This window comes from Cervus elaphus, chromosome 3 (assembly GCF_910594005.1).
Source record: "Cervus elaphus chromosome 3, mCerEla1.1, whole genome shotgun sequence".
NCBI classification, from domain to species: domain Eukaryota; kingdom Metazoa; phylum Chordata; class Mammalia; order Artiodactyla; family Cervidae; genus Cervus; species Cervus elaphus.
This window is the reverse complement of record NC_057817.1, coordinates 38,302,079-38,325,601: the sequence shown is the minus strand read 5'-3', so window position 1 is coordinate 38,325,601 and position 23,523 is coordinate 38,302,079. Positions and strand designations below refer to the sequence as shown.

Below are 23,523 nucleotides of genomic sequence, written 5' to 3'. Positions count from 1 at the left end.
CTGGTCTGTCTCGCTCCAAGACTTTTCTATTTCCACCCAAATACCTGCCAAACGCATGGCCAAAATGAGGCCATGCCTACCTATGTGAGATATTCATTCCAGAGTAGTCTGCAAGTGCGGGAGGAGGATAAAGAGGCCACTTTCATTAGGCTGTTTTCACAACTGAAGAGTTTCAATAGCTTTCAAAGGGAAAGCATGAACCTGACCAATTCTCTGTAGGTATATGGCAAAATACTTAGTAAATTCTGTGAAATAGAAAAGCCCAGGGGATTACAATGAAGCGTCTTTCTATGATCCTGAAACACTCATTACCTCATGCATGGAATGTATCTAAGGAATAAGAAGCGGTTTTTTGATTAAAAGGACTTAGGTCTGAACAATAGAGTGGCTGGCATTTTTAAATTAAATACACAGGAAGGCACTTAAACTTCATTTTCTGCCTTTACGAAGAAAAGAAATGAAAGTCTCAGAGGACCACCCCAGCTGATGAGAAGTCCATTCCGTACAATAAACTTTTTCTTTCTTTCCTCTTTGCTAATGGGATTGTGATTATCTATGTACATGAACACATGGCTCCAAAATCTAGGAAGGAAAGAGCCAGAATTGGAATAGAGCAAGAGCAAGACTTTGGTTTACCCATGGTGTGGTCATTAATAAAACTTGCATTCACAGTCGAAGTACACAGTCGAAGTCGAAATTCTTAAAGTGAACTTTTTCTTTAAATGGGATGCTAGCAACAGTTAGGAAAACTCTAACTATGTAAGTGCCCACTGTTTCCCACTTACCAGATCATCCTATTTCACATTGTTTACTTCCGGAAACCATATGTGAAGATTAAACTGACTTTTTTCCCAAGAAAGCAAATAATGATTTTTTGAAACTGTAATGCCCTTGTCCTTCCAATACTCAGTGGTGAATTGCAAAGTTTTCTCTTTCACAGGTGAGTTTTCAACAATTGTCATAACCCTGATACTGTTCTGAAGGTTCTCTTTCCTCTGCTGCAGATGTTTGCCCAGTTTAAACAGTTGAAATCAAAATTTTCCTTGATACTTTTAAGTCCTTCCTATGATACAGGCTTTATATTTTCTGCTGAGATTACTCCAAGACCTAACAGACTCCATTATTAGAAAACATTTTACAGTATTCGAATTGGCTTTTACTATGTTGAATTTCATAGTTTTTCCTCTCCATTGCCCATTATAGAAGTAATTTGCAGAATTCCTGCATTTTAGCCAGGAACATTCAAAGGAGTGACTACCTGGGGCACTGGATCTACTGGCATCACCAAGCTGGAAAAGACAGAGCCTTTTAGGGCTACTATAGATTCCAGAGGGATGTGTGCGTGTGTGAGAGAGAGAGAGAGAGAGAGAAAGAGAGTGTGTGTCTGGATTTCCATCTGTACATAATTTATTGTCTCTATATGTTAATATTACGCGTTTCTTATTCTCTTTATAGATTCATGGACACACTTGCACAGGCTCCTTCCCAGACCCGCTTGCTTCTCCTAGATTAGATTCTAAGTTAAATTTGGATACACCTATGGCAACCCACTCCAGTGTTCTTGCCTGGAGAATCCCAGGGACGGGGGAACCTGGTGGGCTGCCGTCTATGGGGTCGCACAGAGTCGGACACGGCTGAAGCGACTTAGCAGCAGCAGCAGCAGCAACAGGGTATTTGGAGACTAATAGAATGGCACTTTCTTCTGAAAATAGTCTTGTGCCTTCTTTTGTTTTTAAAAACGGTATCCTTAATGTGTGCGTGTGAAGCCACTTCCGTCGTGTCCGACTCTGCGACCCTATAGACTGTAGCCTGCAAGGCTCCTCTGTCCATGGAATTCTCCAGGCAAGAATACTGGAGTGGGTTGCCATGCCCTCCTCCAGAGGATCTTCCCAACCCAGGGATCGAACCTATATCTCTTATGTCTCATGCATTGGCAGATGGGTTATTTACCACTAGTGCAACCTGGGAAGCTGGTATCCCTTAATAAGGCATCCCTAATACCTAGTATCATATACACTTAAAAGTTGTTTTATTAGGAGTACTGTTGGATTTTTTGCATTCCTTCGTGAATTTTTTATGTCATGGAAAATAATATGATAAAATATATAATCTCTGCCCTCAGTAAATTAGTAACTACTATTCATTTTAATTGAACATTAATATCTATTACTCATCTTAAGTCTACTTTCTTTAGAAAATGCCTGTGTGTAGGAAAAAAACTAATAAAACAGTATTTTTCTGGCTATACTCTTTCCTCTAGTTTTTTGGGTTCTTCAAGTCACACATCAAAATCCTTCCAGAAGCTTCTGGGAATTCTTACAGTATGTCATAGATGCTCTCTCAAACTGCCGAGTAACTGTCCCATCGGATCTGGTGTTTTCCTTTCTTCTTCTTCAGCTGTGAGGATCGTATCCACTGCTGGACCTAAAGTTCTGGGGCTGTTTTCTTTCCCTCCATCCATTTCTGACTGGCCCAGACAAACGGCAAGATCGCTGTATATAGCTGGATTGTTGTTCTTTTGTGCTAACAAAAGTAACAGTGGTGTGTTTGCACTTATATTTTGTTATTTTTTGCCTTTTAACTACATGATTTTGTCTGCTTACACATAATTATTTATAAATTTGGGCATAATTATATTATCTTATGTTGTACTTTGTTTTCTCTTTTCTGTTTCTTTTCCTAGCCTTTCTTTTAAGTAAATTGTCTATTTTTTAATTCCATTTTTTTTACTCTGCTGGGTTACAATATGGTGACAGAAACTATTTCTATTTTTTAAGTGCTTATCTTATAAAACTTAGTGTATTAAACAATATAATTACTTTCATCCTTAACAGGAATATAAGGACTCAAGAACACTTAAACAGACCACACCCTTTCTGACTTACATGCTACCTTTATAAGCATTTTAATTTTTCCTGGCCTTTATTTAACCCCTTAAACCATTGTATAGAATAGGTTGTTATATACACTTTATATTTGTTTAGATTTCTTTATTCTTCATTTCTTTTTACATCTCAGACTGTCTGAGTTTTCCTTCTAAACGTAAAGTGTTTATATCTTTTAGCTTCCCTTAGTGAGAGTCTGCTACTTGCAAAATTGTTTTATTTTACCCTTGTAAAAAACATATTCCCTGGGTATAGAACTCTAGGTCAGCAGATGTTTTGTTTGGCACAAGAGTACCATTCCACCATATTTTTACTGATACACAATAGAGAGAATACAAATGCAGTGCACAATAAAGATACTGTGGGGACCAGTTTGCTATTGCTTATTCTCAGGTGAGACTTTTCTCCCTTTCACTCAAGGCCAAAATTCATGATAGACAATTTTCTGTGCAATGCCCTGGGAGAGAGGTATTGTGTTTCTTGTTCACCATTAAACTCAGTCAATAGCTCTTGGGCCTCCCAGCTTCCTGTTAGACTCTTTGTCTTGGATAGGCTCTGGGCATTGTCTGTTAGTCTTTGTGCTCTGTAAAATGGTGGACTTTGAGTCCTAGGTTCACTTAAATCAGTACATACTCTGAAGGATAAAATCAGCTTCCTGATTATTCTTTTCCAAATTCTCAGCTTCACTCACTTGTTTTGTCCTCTGAATATTTACTGTTATTTTGTCATCCTAGTAATACATTAAAAATAAATAAAATAAGTATGTCAGCATCATTAGTTGTTTTCAGCAGGAAGGCTCTTCAAAGTACCTAGCACAACATAACTACCAAACATAAAAGTCCTATTTTTCAAGTCCTCTTCTTTTGACTCTTTATATTCTTTTTCACAGGAGGATTCTTAAGCCCTCTTATAAATAGATCCCAGCAGTCCATCTATACCAGTCTTCTAGACATGGCCAGATGCAAGCAAATCCTAATGTGAAAACATTATAGGCCTATAAACTGGAAATGTTCCAGTCTTCCATGACAACACGTAAGGTGGAGTGTGATTTATATTTAAACAGAACTGCAGAAACCTCTGTGTACTCAGAGGGATAAAGAGTACTTCTGGGTGATAAAGAGACTGTGATAGAGGTTTGGTTTGAAATGGACGCATTTATTTAGCAAACAAGCACAATCACTTAATACTTGCAAGTTCCTACTATCAACACTGAGATACAAAGCTGAATACATTTCCTCCACCCTCAAAGATTTCCCTGGTGGCTCAGATGGTAAAGAATCCACCTGCAATGTGGGAGACCTGGGTTCTACCCCTAGGTTGGGAAAATCCCCTGAAGGAGGGCATACAACCCACTCCAGTATTCATGCCTGGAAAATCCCCAAGGACAGAGGAGCCTGGCGGGCTGCAGTCCATGGGATCACAGATTTCGACATGACTGAGCGAATAAGCACAGCACAGCCACCCTTTAGAGTTCATAGTTTACTAGATCTTAAATATAGGCAGAATTTTAATCCGGCTACTGAATGAAGTGGCATACATTTTGCTAAGGAGTCTGACAGATCTGGGAAATTATTCCTACTGCAGTTTGGCCAGGTTATCAGATCTTTGAGCAGAAGAATAAGAGATATTGGGGGAAATGTTGTTTGGTATCAGATTACAGAAGGTCTGGAGAGTCATTCTGAGGACTTTGGACTTAATTCAGTAATTAGGGGGAGCCATTAATACTTTTGAGCATGAAATAATGTATTAAGGACATGTTAGTAAGATTAATCAAGCTGTAATCTTCCAGATGGATTCAAGGGGATAGAAGAGGCAAAGAATAAAAAAATACAAGACTGAACTAGAGTAACAACAGAAGGAATAGAAAGAAAAGGAGAATCATTTTATAGGCAATGGTCAATTGTCTGTAAAAGAGCAAAGTTGGAGAATACAATATTACTCTGAAGACCTAAACCGGGCTGATTGGCACAATGATAATGCCATTAAGCAAGCTGGGAAGAAGATCAGAATTGTGGAGAGTCAGTAAATCTGACATATTTATGTGGATTTGGCCCTATGAGGAACACAACTTCAGGATCTAACACTCCATAATTGAAAAGCTTAACTGAATTCACGGCGTTAAAAAAACAACCAAGGTTTAGTGTCTGTGTCTTCTTTTGATGGAGATAAGCCATTTGAGCTTCTTACCCACAGGAAGTATTTTTTTGTTGTTTGTGTTTAGTTTCTTCTTACTCCACTGAATTGATCAAAATCCATTTTTTTCCTTGCTTTTTAATTTAGTGTTTTCTAGTAAATAACAGTTGTATAGAAGGGAAAGAATAGAGATCTGTGGGCTTCTGTGATGTACTGAGCACCCATTTGTTTTCAATGATTAATATTAGTTTTTTAAAATAGTGTTTATTTTTCTAAGTGCATATTCATAGAAAATATAGTTGGAAATGCAAGGATATATTAAAAATAAAAGAATCATGATCATAATAATAGTAACTAGAGTTAACTACTCACATTTCTTCCAGAAATTTTTCTTTGACTACAAGACTAAAAAACGAAAAACAGAAGGGGGATGATTATGTGTTATGTAAATTTGTGTCCTGCTTTATTATTTAGTGTTTGTAATGATCATTTCCCATGTTACAAAAGTTCTCCAGAGTCTTACTATCCTATTATTCAGATATGCCCTTACTTATTTAAGAAGTATCATATTGCATACATAGAGGACATTTATGATACTTTACTGTTGTAAATTATGTGATAGTGAACAGATGCTGATACACTTCAGATTAATGTTGATGACTCATGTTTTTTTATGTAGTTATCAAATCAGGCTGCAGAATACATAATGCAATGATGCAAATTAATTTTCAAGTGGTCAACATATCCAGACTGATCTCATTAACAACAGAGAACATGTCTATTTTCAGAATCCCAAAGGAAAAGAAATTCGTAAAGCATTTGGTCAAATAATGTAAAATATTTTAATAAATAAATATGTAAAATAAATAAATAATTTAAATTGATCTCATCATTATTTATTTAAATGTCTATCCAATATGATAAAATACTACTGCTCTAAATTCCACAAACTGGCATCATGGTTACATAAATATATAAGTATACACTATGTATGAGTCATTGGGGGAAATTATACCGTCCACAATAAAAATTGATACATATGTGTGAGACTATATGCATTCTTATGAAACTTTATAAGCTCAGAAAAGTCCATACCATTATTTATTTTGCATCTAAAAAATAGATCATAGGATAATATGTGATAAACATTACAGTTCATTGTTAACATGAATCATACAGGCATAGAATGACCAAACTTAGAAAATATGTATACATGAAATTATACCTGCAAATAATGTTATGTACATTTTGGGAAAGCTTCTCTAATGTTTAAAATGTACATCCCTCCCAAATGAACTTTCTCCTTTCCAAGAATGAAAGTGTTAGTCATTCAATCATGTCTGAGTCTTTGCGACTCCACAAACTGTAGCCTGTGTTCATGGAATTCTCTAGGCCAGAATACTGGAGTGGGTTGCCATTCCCTTCTCCAGGGTATCTTCCTGACCCAGGAATTGAACCCAGGACTCTCACATTACAGGCATATTCTTTACAATATGAGCCACCAGGGAAGTTCTTTCTAAGAATGGGTGTTTCAGAATGCATACCTTACCTCTTGATTTAAGAAAAATATTTTTTAAAAAACTCACCGAGTTATCTTGAGCTTTTGGAGAAAAAGTAAAAATGTTGAGTAAAAATGCAAAGCTTTAACTTCTACATTTTAAACCTTTTGTTATATTTTGTAACAGATCTCTTTTTAGGGTTTAATTTCCTCAGTTAGATCAGAAATATCTATGGAGGTAATGTAAACACATTTGATTATATGAAAGTTCTACTTTACCAAACAGGAAAAAATAATTCGGGAACAATCATTATAACTTTCATGGTATCTTGACGGGTTTAAAAGTCTTGTGTATTTTCCTGTTTTGATGACCACAAGAAAAGCTCCCTCACACCCACTATAAAATAGCTTAGACAAAAATTCACTGTCATAGCCCAGTGCCTCATTAGAAAAGCCTGTATTTCCTGCTCCAATAACCAGTTGATGGAAATAAAGTTCATCTTGTCTTTATTTATTTCCCCTCTTCATCTGCTTTGTTAATCTTCCTTTTATGTTTCCTTAATAACATATGCTAGAAAAGTTCCTGAATGCTTTTCAAATAAAGAGAAATTCTGAGAAGGACTGATGAATTTCTGTTGTGTCAACATAGACACGGGCGTCTCCCAGTCTGGAACTCAATGTATAATATCCTCAATAGATAAATGTACATTCTCCCTTTCTCATTCATTAAATCAGAAGATATTCGGGTCTACTAATTGGTTTTAATGCATGTTATTAGAGTTTTATTGCCAGGACAATAAAGATACAGTGCATTTCATGTATCATAACAGACTGGCCTTAAAAAAATCACTAGGAGATCTGGTTCCAAAAAGAAGGGATAGGAAAGGAAAAATCTAGAATCTGTGCTAACAGATAAATTCTTTGAACACTTTGGGATAATGGCCAATGGCAAACCATAGAACCTATCAAATATGAAATAAATGCTAAAATCAGGATCAACCTATTATCTACAATTAATCACTATATATTTAAACAGAAATTTTTTATTATTATACACTGTTATGCTAATCTGGAGATGTGGGACACCAAACATCTTTTTGTAATTAATCTTGTGGAACAAGCTGCTTACTGATCATCAGATGTTTGAATAAAGTACCATATTCTTGAGTGATCATAAGGCAAAGGATATTTTGGATTTTCTTAGTTAGAAGAGAATTTAATTAATTATTTTATCATATTTTCAATCAAGGTCTCAAACATTAGATATAAAAATATAACAATATAAAAGACTTTTTCCTTTGATCCACTTCCAGGAACACAAATTTATTCTATGTTTTACAATGTAAAATATTCATCATTTTTTTATAAGTTTTGCAATTTATTTCCCTACCTTGAAGAAAATAGTGGGTTTGCACTATTGCTAGTAAAAAAAAGTTATATTGCATATCAGCATATTGTCCCAAAATGGAGAATGAAAAATGGAATATTATCTGATAAATTTAGATTAATATCTCCATTCAAGTTCAAAAAAGTAGTTTTTGCCATCATGCCCCGGATTATTTCCTTTAAGCTCAAGTTCACAATGGAGCTTCCCAGGTGTCACCAGTGGTAAAGAACTCCCCTGCCAATGCAGGAGACACAAGAGTTGTGGGTTCAATCCCTGGGATGGGAGCATCCCTTGGAGGAGGGTTGGCAACCCACTCAAGTATTTTGCCTGGAGAATCCCACAGACAGAGGAACTTGGAGGGCTACAGTCCATAATGTCGCAAAGAGTTGGACACGACTCAAGTGACTTAGCACACATGCAGTCAAGCTCACAATAAATCTACTGCCACTACTAAACCCTGTGCCGTTTGGAATGGCATTTTAGCCCTACTCACCAAAGCCAAATGTATGCCTTCTTGGGTTTTCTTAGACCATAGCCCTCTAGTTCTTCATTCTGCCACTTTGTTCTTAGCCATATATACTTGTCAAGGGATAGGCAATATCTCAATTCTTGTACTAAATATTCAACAGGGCTTCCAATACTTTGGCTCGCAAATGACACTGTTTTCTCTTAGACAAAGCACTGATACCTGTTAGTCATCCAATGTTGAATTTATAACCTATTTCAGTCCCTGTTTACTCAGTTCATTTTTCGGTTCTCCTTAGGATCATTTTGTGAATGTGTAGATTATACTTTTATTCCTTTAATATGCTCACCTTACTACCCAGAAACAGCTATAGTTGTCTTATATTTAGGTAAAAGATATTTTGTCTTTCTCAAGTAAATGCCTACCTCTTCAAAATGATTTCTTTTTTACCCTAAAACAGCATCTCAGATCTCCTTTACTTAAAACACAGACAGATTGAAAGCATGATGGTAAATGTTACCAAGAAGCACAGTCATTGAATGAGGGACTATCATGACACAAAGGGTCATCCTGACCTTTTCAACTATTTAGTTTTCAGAATGCACATGGTTAATATCAAAGAAATGCTGTTAACACTTCCTTTTGAAAAAGCTAGTTTCAGCAATTCAAAGAGAAGATAGTTTACGATTGCCAAGAGTAGAGATACACTTAAGACAGCAGGGCCAGGTGAAACACATACTATGAAAATGGCAATAGGTATTTTGAGGCTTTCAGAGAATGAGCAACCCTTGTGTATGAAATTTTAGTGTGCTATTTCTTCTTTTTAAATCTGCTGTAGACACAAAGGGTTGAAAGAATACTTCTAAAAAAACAGTCAACTCAAGCCCTTCTCTGCTAGCACACTGATCCAGTTTGTTGTTGTTGTTTAGTCACTAAGCCATCTCTGACTCTTTGCAGCCTCATGGACTGCAGCACACCAGGCTTCTCTGTCATCCATTATTTCCCAGAGTTTGTTCAAATTTGTGTCCATTGAGTCAGTGATACTGTCTAACCATCTTGTCTTCTGCTGCCCCCTTCTCTTTTTGTCTTCTATCTTTCCTGGTGTCAGGGTCTTTTCAATGAAGCAGCTCTTCGCGTAAGATAGCCAAAGTATTGGAGCTTTAGTTTCAGCATCAGTCCTTTTCCAACCCTAAATGAACATTCAAGGTTGATCTCCTTTAGGTCTGACTGGTTTGATCTCCTTGCAGTCCAAGGGACTCTCACAAGTCTTCTCCAACAACACGATTCGAACGCATCAGTTTTTCAGCGCTCAGCCTTCTTTATGGTCCAACTCGCATCCATACATGACCGCTGGAAAAACCATAGCTTTGACTATATGGATCTTTGTCAGCAAAGTGATGTCTCTGTATTTTAATACACTGTCTAGGTTTGTCATAGCTTTCCTTCCAAGGAGCAAGCGTCTTTTCAATTTCTTGGCTGCAGTCACAGTTCACAGTGATCTTGGAGCCCAAGAAAATAAAATCTGTCACTGTTTTCAATTTTCCCCTTCGATTTGCCATTAAGTGATGGGACCAGCTGCCATGATCCTTTTTTCATGTTGTTTCAAGGCAGCTTTTTCACTCTTCTCTTTCACCCTCATCAAGAAACCCTTTAGTTCCTCTTTACTTTCTGTCATTTGAATGGTATCATCAGCATATCTGAGGTTGTTGAAATTTCTCTCAACAAACTTGATTCCAACTAGTGATTCATCTAGCCCAGCAATGATTCAGTTTACCTTACAGCTAACATCACAAGGTCAATCTTGTTCCTGCTTCCACAAATTTAACCTTCATAACCCACTTCCATCAGCTTCTCTCATTTCTTGCAATGATTTTCCCATCCCAGCACACTCTCCTCCATGCACACCCCAACTTACCATCCCAGATGAGAATTACTTGACAAATAATATAAGAACCAACATGATAACAGTTATTAAGAGTGATTGAATAAAAGTTAGGAGACTTGGCTTCTATCTTAGCTCTGCAACTAAATTATCTGGTGAATGTGGGGAAGTCATTTCTATTAATAAAAGTTGGAGGATAAGTTAAGTTGTGTCTACAATTTCCTTCCAAATAATCCTGTGAAATAAATTATGATTATATTAATTTTCTCAAAACTTAATCTGTTTTGAAAATAAAATAGAAGAAATTTATGCATCTGCCTCAGCTGAATGCTAAAAAACCAAATCCTTTGTTTCAATAGTCTTAGTTTCATAATTCTTTGTAGTTTATAGAAGATGAAACACCCTAAATTTTGCATATTGGCCTCCCTCCCCCTTTTCTTCCCAGTACTTTTGTCATGAGACCTTTTAGAATTTGGCCCTAACTTAACTCTGTGGCATCTTCTCTTCATATTCCCCTCAGCACCCTTTGCAATAGCTGCACTGAACTTCTCACCCTCTGCATGAAGGTAGCTTCTCTCTGGAACTTTCCCTCTTTTGGTTCATCTCTTGACCCTTGCCTCATCTCATCTATCTTTTACCATGTATGTCTTTGCACTTTTGTGAGTTATGTATTTAAACCTCAGTCTAGACAATGAGCTTTTAAATCATCATTGAACTAGAAGAGTGTATTGAATGAAAAAACAAGCTTCAGAGTAAAAGGAAAAAAACCTATGTTCAATTTCTGATTCAGATAAATAGCTACTAAGTAACCTTAGGTAAGTTACTAAATACTGATCCTGAATCATTTTATATGTAAAATGAAATTTGTAACATCTTCTAATATTAACTGGGACTCTGATCCAAAAAACAGATGACCCAAAACAGATACTTAAGGGGAAAAAAAGAGATGTATTAACTTTTTGAGTTGAAAATTCCAGAAGATCCTGTTTCAAGCATAACCTGATCCAGGGGCTCGAATTATGTCACTAAATTTCACTCTTTCCCTATCTTTTGGCTTTTACCTCCTCTTTGCTGAATTTATTCCTAGGGTCTACATATTGTGGGAAAACGAAGATCTGAGCTACTCCTATAGTCCTACAGGCTCAAGTACAACAGGAAAGACAAATGTTCTTTTCTCAACAGTTTCAGCAAAAGTCTCAGGCCTGATATTGATGGCCTTAATTAAACTCTATCAAATATCCATTCTTAAAATGATCATTACAGTTAATGAATAAAATACACTCATTGACTGATATCTGGATCACATGACTGCTCCCAAAGCTGAAATCAGCATCGAACAAACAAGTAGACAAAGAAAGAAGAAGGTGCAATTCTGCACAAGAAATATAGGTTAATGTTTCCAAAAAGAAAGTAATTGAATGCTGGTTGGATCATAAATAACTATGATGCACCATATTAGCCTGTCATAGTTTTATAAAACTAAATGTGACATTATTCCCAAAACATTTATCACAATGTTTGATATATAAAAGTTTCCAGTCCTAAATGAGGGCATTGGTATATAGCAGGTGTTAAAAAAATATCAGGTGAATAAAGTGAATACACACTAAGTGTGCTAGAGAAATTCTTAGAATTAGTACTTTATAGTTAATTTTGCTTTATTTTCCCAGCTCACTCTGATTATTTTGTTGGCAGAGATTATAACAGAATAAGTCACATTTATTGTTTGAACAGCTTTTTGAATATACTCTACTTAATCAAATATAATTATACTGAGATACAAATATGCCAAAGCAATTACGGTCTATATCCAACTTCACTATAGTAGTTACCTCATCCAAAAGATGCCTTCTTTATGGGACTTCTCATAAGTCTCCAGATTTTGCTGGCATTAGGATTGCAAAGAAGATGGCATGGCACCGTCCTCAAGAGTTTGATTCGTATCTAAGGCTTGTGGGATATGAAAAACACTATATAAAATACCTGCTTATACGATAGTAAAGGGAACAGACAATAAAAAGTAAGAAATGTAATAAAATACAAATTTGCTAATAAAAAGGAATAAATAATCATAGTTGTCAAGAAGTTTCTAAGCATCGGTGAAATTTCTGTAGAGAATTTGAAAGACCCTGCTTTAGAAAGAGTGATGAAGAGGGACACTACCCAGGATATTATTGAAGCTGAAAACAGAAAAATGAGAAAGAGTTATATATGGAAACAGAAGAAGGAGCTGTTGAAACCTGAAGATGACTCCTTCAGTAAGGATGAATTTCAGCTCTGCCTCTGACTTAACTATGTGTCTCTGGGCAGGTTACTTATCTCTATGCTTCATTTACACGATAGTGTGATCACTCACCTAGAGCCAGACATCCTGGAATGTGAAGTCAAGTGGGCCTTAGAAAGCGTCACTACGAACAAAGCTAGTGGAGGTGATGGAATTCCAGTTGAGCTATTTCAAATCCTGAAAGATGATGCTGTGAAAGTGCTGCACTCAATATGTCAGCAAATGTGGAAAACTCAGCAGTGGCCACAGTACTGGAAAAGGTCAGTTTTCATTCCAATCCCAAAGAAAGGCAATCCCCAAAATGCTCAAACTACCACACAATTGCACTCATCTCACACGTTAGTAAAGTAATGCTCAAATTTCTCCAAGCCAGGCTTCAGCAATATGTGACCTGTGAACTTCCAGATGTTCAAGCTGGTTTTAGAAAAGGCAGAGGAACCAGAGATCAAATTGCCAACATCCACTGGATCATCGAAAAAGCAAGAGAGTTCCAAAAAAACATCAATTTCTGCTTTAATGACTATGCCAAAGCTTTTGACTGTGTGGATCACAATAAACTGTGGAAAATTCTGAAAGAGATGGATATACCAGACCACCTGACCTGCCTCTTAAGAAACCTGTAGGCAGGTCAGGAAGCAACAGTTAGAACTGGACATGGAACAATAGACTGGTTCCAAATAGGAAAAGGGGTACTTCAAGGCTATACATTTTCACCCTGCTTATTTAACTTATATGCAGAGTACATCATGAGAAACGCTGGACTGCTTGAAGCACAAGCTGGAATCAAGATTGCTGAGAGAAATATCAATAACCTCAGTTATGTAGGTGACACCACCCTTATGGCAGAAAGTGAAGAGGAACTAAAGAGCCTCTTGATGAAAGTGAAAGAGGAGAGTGAAAAAGTTGACTTAAACTCAACATTCAGAAAACTAAGATCATGGCATCCAGTCCCATCACTTCATGGCAAATAGATGGGGAGACAGTGGCTCACTTTATTTTGGGGGGCTCCAAAATCACTGCAGATGGTGATTGCAGCCATGAAATTTAAAGACGCTTACTCCTTGGAAGGAAAGTTAGAACCAACCTAGATAGCATATTGAAAAGCAGAGACATTTCTTTGCCAACAAAGTTCTGTCTGGTCAAGGCTGTGGTTTTTCCAGTGGTCTTGTACGGATGTGAGAGTTGGACTGTGAAGAAAACTGAGCACAGAAGAATTGATGCTTTTGAACCATGGTGTTGGACAAGACTCTTGAGAGTCCCTTGGACTGCAAGGAGATCCAACAAGTCCATCCTAAAGGAGATCAGTCCTGGGTGTTCATTGGAAGGACTGATGCTGAAGCTGAAACTCCAATACTTTGGCTACCTGATGTGGAGAGCTGACTCATTTGAAAGACCCTGATGCTGGGAAAGATTGAGGGCAGGAGAAGGCGATGACAGAGGATGAGATGGTTGGATGGCATCACCGACTCAATGGACATGGGTTTGAGTAAACTCCAGAAGTTGGTGATGGACAGGGAGGCCTGGCGTGCTGCGATTCATGGGGTCGCAAAGAGTCAGACATGACTGAGCAACTGAACTGAACTGATGCTTCATTTTCCTTATCAATAAAATAACAATAATAATAACAGTGTTTAAGGACTGATACATTCAAACCCTTACCTTCTCCTTCATGTGTTGATCAACATCAATTGTTGATAACAATTCCCCACTTGCATTCTCGTCTCTTAACCCATACAACTCATGGGCCATGCTACTGCTGATGCCATTTTCTAAACTGCCTATCAGACTATGTTCCTTTTCAGTTAGTCTTCTTTACTTTTTTGCAGATCTAGTTACTTAATATAGTGTAGTCATTTTTCCATGATCTTGCTGCTTTTCCAGTTTTATTTTTCACCATGAACTCTCACCCACTCCAATCTTCAACCCTTAGCTTCACACACATTAGCTACTTAAAGCTCATCTCACATGTCATGCTTTCCCTATCTCTGTGCCTTTACATAGTCAAAGTTCTCTGCCTGGTAATTCAGGCTTAGTGAACACCAAGTCTATTCTATTATGTCTTCCGTGTTTTTTTATTTGATTCTGTCAGCAGCCCTCAACCTAGAGTGGATCACCATTGTTGTGGAGTTTCTACTCTACAGGGTGGATACAGATGAATTTAGATTAATATGCTGAGTGGAGAGAAGATGTAGCAGTTTCCATCTCATGGCTTATTTTTTTCCCCATAATGTGTGAAATCGAGTGATTAACTATGCGTTGAGAGAGAGAAGACACCATGGCAGAGTTGTAGAGAAAGGGGATGCAAAATACTCATCTGGGAGAGTGCAAAGTTGAAGTAATAAGAATCTCTTAGTATCCTGTGAAGTATGAGGGGAAGCCATCAGCTGAGAGTGGGCATATTTTATTAGAAAATTTATGAAGAAAGAAGAGCAGCTTCACAAGGGAAGCATGTGGGATTGTCGACCAGTGTTGATGGTCCATTTGAGGTTTGTGGGAATGAATTTACAGTGAAAGCTGTCCACGTGGCCTGCATGACTGTGCCTTTTCCTCCAGGACCATACTGCAACCATTTAGGTGAAAACCCAAGGGAGTGAATAGTTGGGCTTAACAGTGATTGGCCTTTGCTGGGTGATACGGTGAAGGCAGAGAACAAAGAGGGGGATGTGGAATTTTAAAAGAGTATCATTACTAGCTGCAGTTTCAAGCTGGACAAGGAGAGAGGAGAGGGCATAAGGGAATTATTGATAGTGAAAAGTCAACTAGTTCAAGATCCCCTGATAGAGCACAAATGCTGGAATGGGAATGGAAGAGTATCTGAGTTGATCAGAGCATGAAATGCTAAAGTAGATATTTTAGAAGTAAAGCAACTATGGAGATAACATTTTGCAGTAGTTTTTTCCATAGATTGCTATGATATGTTGAATTATTTTGATGAAGACCCACCAAGAGCTAACATACAAATCACAAAACATAGACAAAAAATGACTATGGATATTTAGCATTGCTGCCATTTATAAGCTAATAAATGATCATTTAATGTTTTGTTCAAATCTCAAGTGTCAATTCTGAAAATCCCAGGGTTACAAAGGTAGACTATATGATCCTAATATCTAAAAACAAGTGCAGCTTTCTCAAAAGACACAAGCTCAAAATAAGGGAAAAAACATGTCTGATGTGACCAGCATGTTTCTGTGATTTCCTCCCCTGTCTTTGTTCTTTGATGTAGACAGAGCAGGGCTGAGTGAAAGCCCATTAAAGGGCAGGTGTGCCTGAAGCTGGCCTGACTCTATAACTGACACAGCAGAATGATACAAGCCACTTCTCACACTCACCTTGATGTTAACTTTCTCATTTCTATTCCTGGTCCAGATTTCATGACATGGGCTCAATTACTAGCCTCATGAATCCATTCCCTCCTTCAGTTAAAAGTATAAACAAAATTAACATCTTTTTCTTTGTTAAGGTGTAAAATTTATTCCAAATGGGTAATTTAAGACTTCCTAAGGTGATTCAGTGGAGAAGGCAATGGCACCCCACTCCCAGTACTCTTGCCTGGAGAATCCCATGGACGGAGGAGCCTGGTAGGCTGCAGTCCATGGGGTCGCTAAGAGTTGGACACAACTGAGCAACTTCACTTTCACTTTTCACTTTCATGCATTGGAGAAGAAAATGGCAACCCACTGCAATATTCTTACCTGGAGAATCCCGGGGACGGGAGACCCTGGTGGGCTGCCATCTATGGGGTCACACGGAGTCGGACACGACTGAGGTGACTTAGCAGTTAACAAGGTGATTCAGAGACCACGAGAAGGAGATAGTCTGGATCAAGGAAAATGTGGCACCTTTATTTCTCAAAAGATCCAGAAAGAGAAAGTCTCTAAGAACAGGAAACTGGGGGCTAAATACTACCTATTTTGCAACGATATCTTTAAGAAGGGAAAGTGGTTGAGTCCTCACCAACCATTCACTTCATCTCAGTGGTGAGATAAGAAGTGTCAATGTAAAGACAAGACCATGTGTTTCACTTTTATCTTAATGTCTCTACAAAATGTGATTTAGTTACTAGTTGCAGTAATTTGTTATGAATGTTTGGAGTTGAGGTGTCCGAACCTGAAATGTGACAGCAATTTTAAGTATTTCAAGAAGTTTTTTGTTTGTTTCTTTTTGAACTCTATACCTGATTTTCACTATCCAGGAGATAGTGAATCGAAATGATTTTTCCATAGTAGAGTATCTAAGCTTCTCATGGATGTAGAGGTTAAAGTTTTCATATTTCCCACTTAATTCATTTTCAATAAAGATCTTGTTGGGACAACTAAGTGTGGTACTTCACTAGTTAGTAATCAACATTGCAAAATTTAAGATAGCTATATATGATTAAAGCTAAGCTGATAAAATAGTGGATATGTTTTCTTATGGGGCTTCCCAAGTGACTCAGCTGGTAAAAAATCTGCCAGCAATGCAGGAGGCCCTGGTTCAATTCGTTGGTCAGGATGTTCCCCTGAAGAAGGGATAGGCTACCCACTCCAGTATTCTTGGGCTTCCCTGGTGGTTCAGATGGTAAAGAATCTGCCTGCATTGAGGGAGACCTGGGTTCTATCCCTGGGTTGGGAAGATCACCTGGAGGAGGGCATGGCAACCCACTCCAGTGTTCTTGCCTGGAGAATGCCCCATGGACAGAGGAGCCTTGCGGGCTACAGTCCATGGGGTCGGAAAGAGTTGGACATGACTGAGCGACTAAACACAACACAGCACATGTTGTCTTATAAATAAAAAGGAAATAAAATTAAAATACAAATATGGACACCCTAGACCTCATCTCTGGATTGTCAGTAGGTATCGGTGACCATCCTGTCTAGCCCTGGTTTTCATTCTGGCTTGTGTAGTACTGATTGCCATGATGTGCTAAGTCGTTTCAGTCATGTCCAACTCTGTGAGCCTATGGGCTGCAGCCTGCCAGACTCCTCTGTCCGCGGGGTTCTCCAGGCAAGAAGACTAGAGAGGGTAGCTGTGCCCTCCTCCAGGCGATCTTCCTGACCCAGGGATCGAACCCATGTCTCATGCAGCTCCAGCACTGTAGGTGGATTCTTTACCGCTGAGCCTCAGAGGAAGCCCTGTAGTACGGATTGCCTTTGAATTTTCTCACTCATGCCATGGGCCTCAGGCTCTCTGGAGTGTAGAAACAATTTGCTTAAATTCACATTGTTGTATAGCAGAAACTAACACAACATTGTAAGGCAATTACACTCCAATAAACGGACATTGCAGGCAGCCTGAAGCCTCAGATCTTCCAACAAGAGAATTCCACCTGAAAAGCAAAAGCGTGTTTATATTTTTTAACTTCCTTGTTCCACCTGAGACTGAATCATTAAAATATAAAATTTTCACAGCACTGTAGTGCAACCAATGTATGTAAAAATCCCATTCTTTCTACGATTCGAAGGATGTTTCACAGTACACTCTACTAACTTTGATCTCTTACTCCACCCTCAACCTCCATAATCAGTTTCTCACAGGATTAGATATTATGGCATGATTTCTTAAGGGATTATACATATTCCCGGAACCTAAGATCTTAAAGCACATTTAAGCCAAAATTAATGTGGTTTCACCAGGTGTGTGAAGAGATTCTTCCACTCTAGTCACAAATGCCTTATGGATGGTTAGCAGTGCCATCCAGGAGGGCTTGGCTTTGATTTGTAGATGCCCAAGAACTGTCTTTGCAGAGAAAATGTACAGAGAGAGCATTTCACTTTTATGTTTTTCATCAAACAGCTTCCTTGTGACAGAGGGAAAGATATGAAAGTTGTTAGGGAAAACATGCTCTATTACCAGGAGGTTGTTTTTTCAGAAGTCAGAGGCTTGTGCGCACTGTGAAGAGAATACTAAATGAACCCTGGGCTGGAGGATTCCTTTCAGATAAGCAGCCTTTACAAAGCCACCTTTGCCTCATACAAACAAAATGGTCTACAGGTAGCTGCTTATAAATTATTTGGTCATAGACTTAAAGAAACTTTGATTCTAAAGTGTATGCTTCTGTATACCAATATGAAATATGTAATACCCAAAACATTCTCAACCAAAGAAAGAATTGCAAGTCTACTCTTGAAGCTGGTGTTAGGTGGTTTGTGGGCTGCAGGAAATCTCACTTGAGTCTTCTTCAGAGCCTGGAATCTTACTTCCATAAGTTCAGTCCTTTGAATTAAGGCTTGTAATAAGAATTGTATGTTGTTTTTATTGGTGTGAACCAAACACTGGATGGGACAACATTTTAAAAAATTATAAATAATTATCCCCTTAGGAAATATTTATTATCAGTTTTCTTTATCTCTCGAGAGCTACTTGTGAGATAATGGAAGATGATACCAAGGGCCAGATTTTGCTAGGAGATAATTAGGATGACAGACCTGAACACCAATGGCTTTCTAGGTAGGCAGACCTTAGGAACTCCAGGAAGCTAAAGAAATAGATGCAGGGTGTCCAGTATCTTAAAAGGGCAGGGGAGGAGATGCTATTGAAAACAAAGGTGCTGTGGGTAGCTTTGAGACCGGCTTCACAATTTTGCTTAGGTTCAATATGACCTCAGGTTCTCAGATCTCCGTTTCCTTGTGATTCTTATTAAACAGTTCGCAATATTGATAATTTATTGGTGATTCTGCCCTTTTTGTTTTAATAGATTTGTTTCATTTATTATAGGATATTTAGATATGCATCTTTTAAACAAACACCAAAACAATTTACACCAAGCAATCAAAACGATTGATTTTACAAAGCAATATACACCATTGAGAGTGCAAAGAAAACACTCAGGAAAGGAACACTTCCCTCTGGAGATGACTTCCCGCAATGTGGAGTGTTTCTTTCGTGCTATTGGAAGGACATGGAAAGTCAATGGATTTCAGCTCCTCGTTTGCTTTAATTTTAAGTTCCCACTCTCATCCCATAAGTTCTTTATGGGATGTTTAGATTTCCTTGTAGGCCTCTTAGGAATCACAAACTTCTTTACTCCTTAACTGAATATACTTCATTGCTGTAATTGGAGCTCTTTTGTTGCTGTAATTCCTTCATAATGTTACAGTTTTAGTCAGGTATTCTTTCCCTCTGGAGGCATTAATTGTTGCCAGTTTTGAAAATGCCCTTCATGAGTGTATACTTTTTGCTTCTGGTGATAAAACATGTCACTGTTTCCTATTTTTCCTCTAGGTGAAAAGAGTTTTTTGTTGTTGCTGTTCAGCATATGCCATGCCCTTTCTAAGCCCTGTAGTGTAATTTAGAGTATCTTTGTCCACCAGCTGGAAAGTCAGCATTGGTCATGGTTTCATGTACTTTACCAATTTGCAGTACATGTCTCAAGATGCAAGGTTTCAATTTTCTTTTATTTGCTGTTAGCTGTGAAATTGTTGGTCACTGGAGCTTATGACAGTCTGTCCTTGTTAAGGATTTACCTATGGCAAGTATAAACATATGGTTTGTAGTAAGTCATTAAAATAAATGGTTATTTTCCAATGACAAGTCCTTTGCTGAAATACAAAGTTAAAATGGAAGAAACTTCTTCAAATGTAGCAGAGTGTACTGGAAATATCCTCTAGTTTGAAATTGAGTGAGTATCTCTTCATTTAGTCCTGGTAACTACTTGAGATGATGGATACTATATTAAACTTTATTCCCTTCATTCACATACACACATACACACACTCCATGCACACAAAATCTATCTCCAATTAAAGAGGAAATATTGATTATTGATTTACAAAAAACAACAAACACTCAGACATGTTTTGAAATAAAAGCCATTATCTGTCAACCAGCATGGACTGAGTTCCCACACTAAGACTGTACCTGTTCTAGGCCCTAGAGAAAAAGAGTATTAAGCAAGACAGACAAATTCATAACTCCCACAAAACCTGAGTTTTAGAAACTTGGTCTAGATTTGGTCATTTGGTCATTTCCAGTTTAAATTTATTCTGATCTTCCTCATCTGATTAGCCCTTCCTCATCTGAAAGGCCCTTTACTAAAGGGCATTATATGCTCCATCCAATAGGAACACATTCTCCATGATAAGAGCACCAATTGGTGTTTTACTGTTTGGAATTATGCAATTTATTCTAAAGTCATCTGCTTCTGAGGGCAGTACAAGTCTATTTCATTATATAAAAATGAAATACACTGAAATTTATTATTATTTTACCGAACATAAATCAGGAAATAGATTCAATATACATTACCTAAGGACTGACATTTCAAGCCCCTTAGCCATGTGTTTCAGTAAATGTGATTCCTTGTTCATTTACTGCTGCATTTTGAATCATTGCCTCTGCCCATATGACTGTTGATGTCTCTTGCTGCAGCCTGGATGAACCCATTTCTTTCCAAGGCTGAGAGTTGCTACAAGATAATAGAAAACCTTGGCCTAGCTACACAAAACTCTGATTATCATCATATATAGAACTCAAAAGAAGAATTGATGCAGAGTCCAGTTCATCTTTTTTATTTTAATTTTATTTTGTTTTATTAAAATAAAAACAGGAACTCTGAATAGTTTTATAAACATTTTGCTACCTGTATTGACATTCTCAAGTATTTTCTTGATTCCACATTATTGATTTATACATATTTTATTTGAACATCATTTGTGAGTTTTTTAAATTTTATGATTTAATGCAAAAAATGCACATCTCCACCTTTATAATGAAAATTTAAAATGTTGACCTGATCATACAAATGTATATGTTGGGAGTGAATTTTGAGGATTTTGGTAACATAGGTTAATTCAAATGTTAGGTAACAGTTATGAAAACATCCCAGGATGACCCAGAGAATATCAGGGATTTCTGCATCCTGCTGTGGGATTTCTCCCTGAGATAAATGTCGGGCTCTGTGTTTTTCTCCCAGGAGGTCGAGTTGTGTCGTGTTAGCAGTCAAGAGAAGCTGGGTCTGACAGTCTGTTACCGAACGGATGATGAAGAAGACACCGGCATTTATGTCAGCGAGGTAAGAAATGCCATGGAAGAGAGATTAGGGGAGGCAGACGGCGAGCAATGGAGTGAAATGACTCACGATGAGAAAATCCTTGGGAGGCTTAAATGTGAAGAACTGGCCATGTTCCAATACTTGTCATTTTCAATTAAAGAAGTAAATTATGTTGCCCAAGTAATGCAGTTATTATCAGCTTATTTAATGTGGGTGCTTTCACCGCAGAATTCCAGTAAGAAAGAGTGCAAAAATGGTAACATTGTCTAAATTGAATAAAGTCCCATAAGTATGCAGGAAGTCAGGCAAAGTTTTTGATTAGCAAACATTTGTCCTTCCATTCCTGCTGTGTCTTTTATCTGACTTGTTAGCAATCGCATTAACTAATTGTTTTAAATCTAATATTCACATCTAATATTTTAAATCTAAAATCTAAATATTTACTAAAACTCTAATATTTTACTCTGCTGAAGATTGATAAATTTGCATATCATATCCAAGAAGTGCATCCATTAGTTTCTTTTATTCAACCACATAATCACTTTCAAAAAGTGAGGTATTGACTCAGGGAACTATATTCAATATCCTATAATAAGTTACAATGGAAAAGAATATGAAAAAGAATAAAATGAACTATACCTCAATTGAAAAAGTGAGGTACTTAAATGTGAAATACCTTAAGTGTTAATTATTTTGAAAAAAAGTGAAGCAGAGTTTATTATTATAGATGATTTTTGAAACTCCCAAAAGAATCATTTTATGAGAAGTAGTAAGGTATGTACATATGATTTAAAATTACATATGTACATGTGAGCACATATGTGTATATATGTATATATGTTATCTAATTCCTGCATATATATGTGTGTGTACACACATATGTATGTGAAATCATGCATGTTATATGTATGTGCATGAACCCAGAGGTTAGACAAACTAAATACTAATTGCTCTCCTGTGCTATTTCAAATTTTCTTGGCCATGACCTTGAAAACATTACATAACTTACTAAGCTTCAGCTTCTTTAACTAGAAGTTCAGTACAATGCTTTTAGTATTGCTTTTATAGAGGTTTTTAGACTAGGAAAAGATAATGCACTTAGAAAATTATGAAACTCTATAAATATAAATGTTAATCTTTATCACTTTACCGAAAAATCTACTGACTGGTTCTTACCATGAAAAAAATCTCCAGAGAATATTTGACTTGCATATATACCTCTTTTAAATAAACGACTATGAAAACCCTCTGATTATGGTAAGGAAGTATAAGGCAACATGTGCAGAATTATCTTTTGTAGTATGTATGGAAGTACAAATGCAGAATTTTAATATTAGTTTGATTATAGTTCTAAAGACAAGGTTTTAGATTGTGAATGGTTTCTAAACAGGATACAATTAATTAATTAACCATCATTTCCTTCAGGTAAGTCTCTGTTTACTATTTAAACATGTCAGCTTTGGAACTTTTTGTTTCGGGAATAGTAAGAAAAGCCACAGGAACAGAACATATGTACTTGGAAAAAATGTTTCCCTGTACATCAAACATGTAATTGTAGTGTCTTTTGTTCTTGACTGATCACTTAAAACTCATTTATTGGGTGGCACTACCTAATTAGAAAGTAATATCTAACATCTGGGTAGGATGGATCAACCTTATGTTACACTTGAAATACTTTGCTTAAAGGAAAAAAAAAAAAAAACAGGCTTTGCTGGAATAAGCTCCAATAAATGGTTGGAAGCCTTCATGTGAAGTGTGTGCTAGATGAAATTACCTAAAGTGAACAGTAAGTCATCACTCAAGTTTGGCCAATTAAAGTGTTGATAAGCTCTTAAAAGAGCTTTAAATATCTATTTATTCTAAAATAAGTGATAGTTAATATACTTCACCCTACGTGTAAAGTAGTGTCTAGTAATAATCTGCATGGGTAGGATTTTTTTTTCACTTTTTGAGCTACATAGATTATAAATCCCTTTATAAATTAATGTGATCATAACACAGAAATCCCTTTAATAAG

The 23,523-nt window shown here is 37.1% G+C and overlaps 1 protein-coding gene across 4 annotated transcripts in view; it reads left to right on the top strand.

The window, feature by feature from the left end:
• The window catches only part of PDZRN4 (PDZ domain containing ring finger 4), a 392,791-nt gene that overhangs the window by 349,262 nt on the left and 20,006 nt on the right, over positions 1-23,523 (top strand). For all 4 annotated transcript variants that reach the window (XM_043886846.1, XM_043886854.1, XM_043886872.1 and 1 more), the window contains one exon: positions 21,429-21,527. In XM_043886846.1, the coding sequence (XP_043742781.1) occupies positions 21,429-21,527 (99 nt within the window). The remainder of the gene's footprint in view (positions 1-21,428; positions 21,528-23,523) is intronic.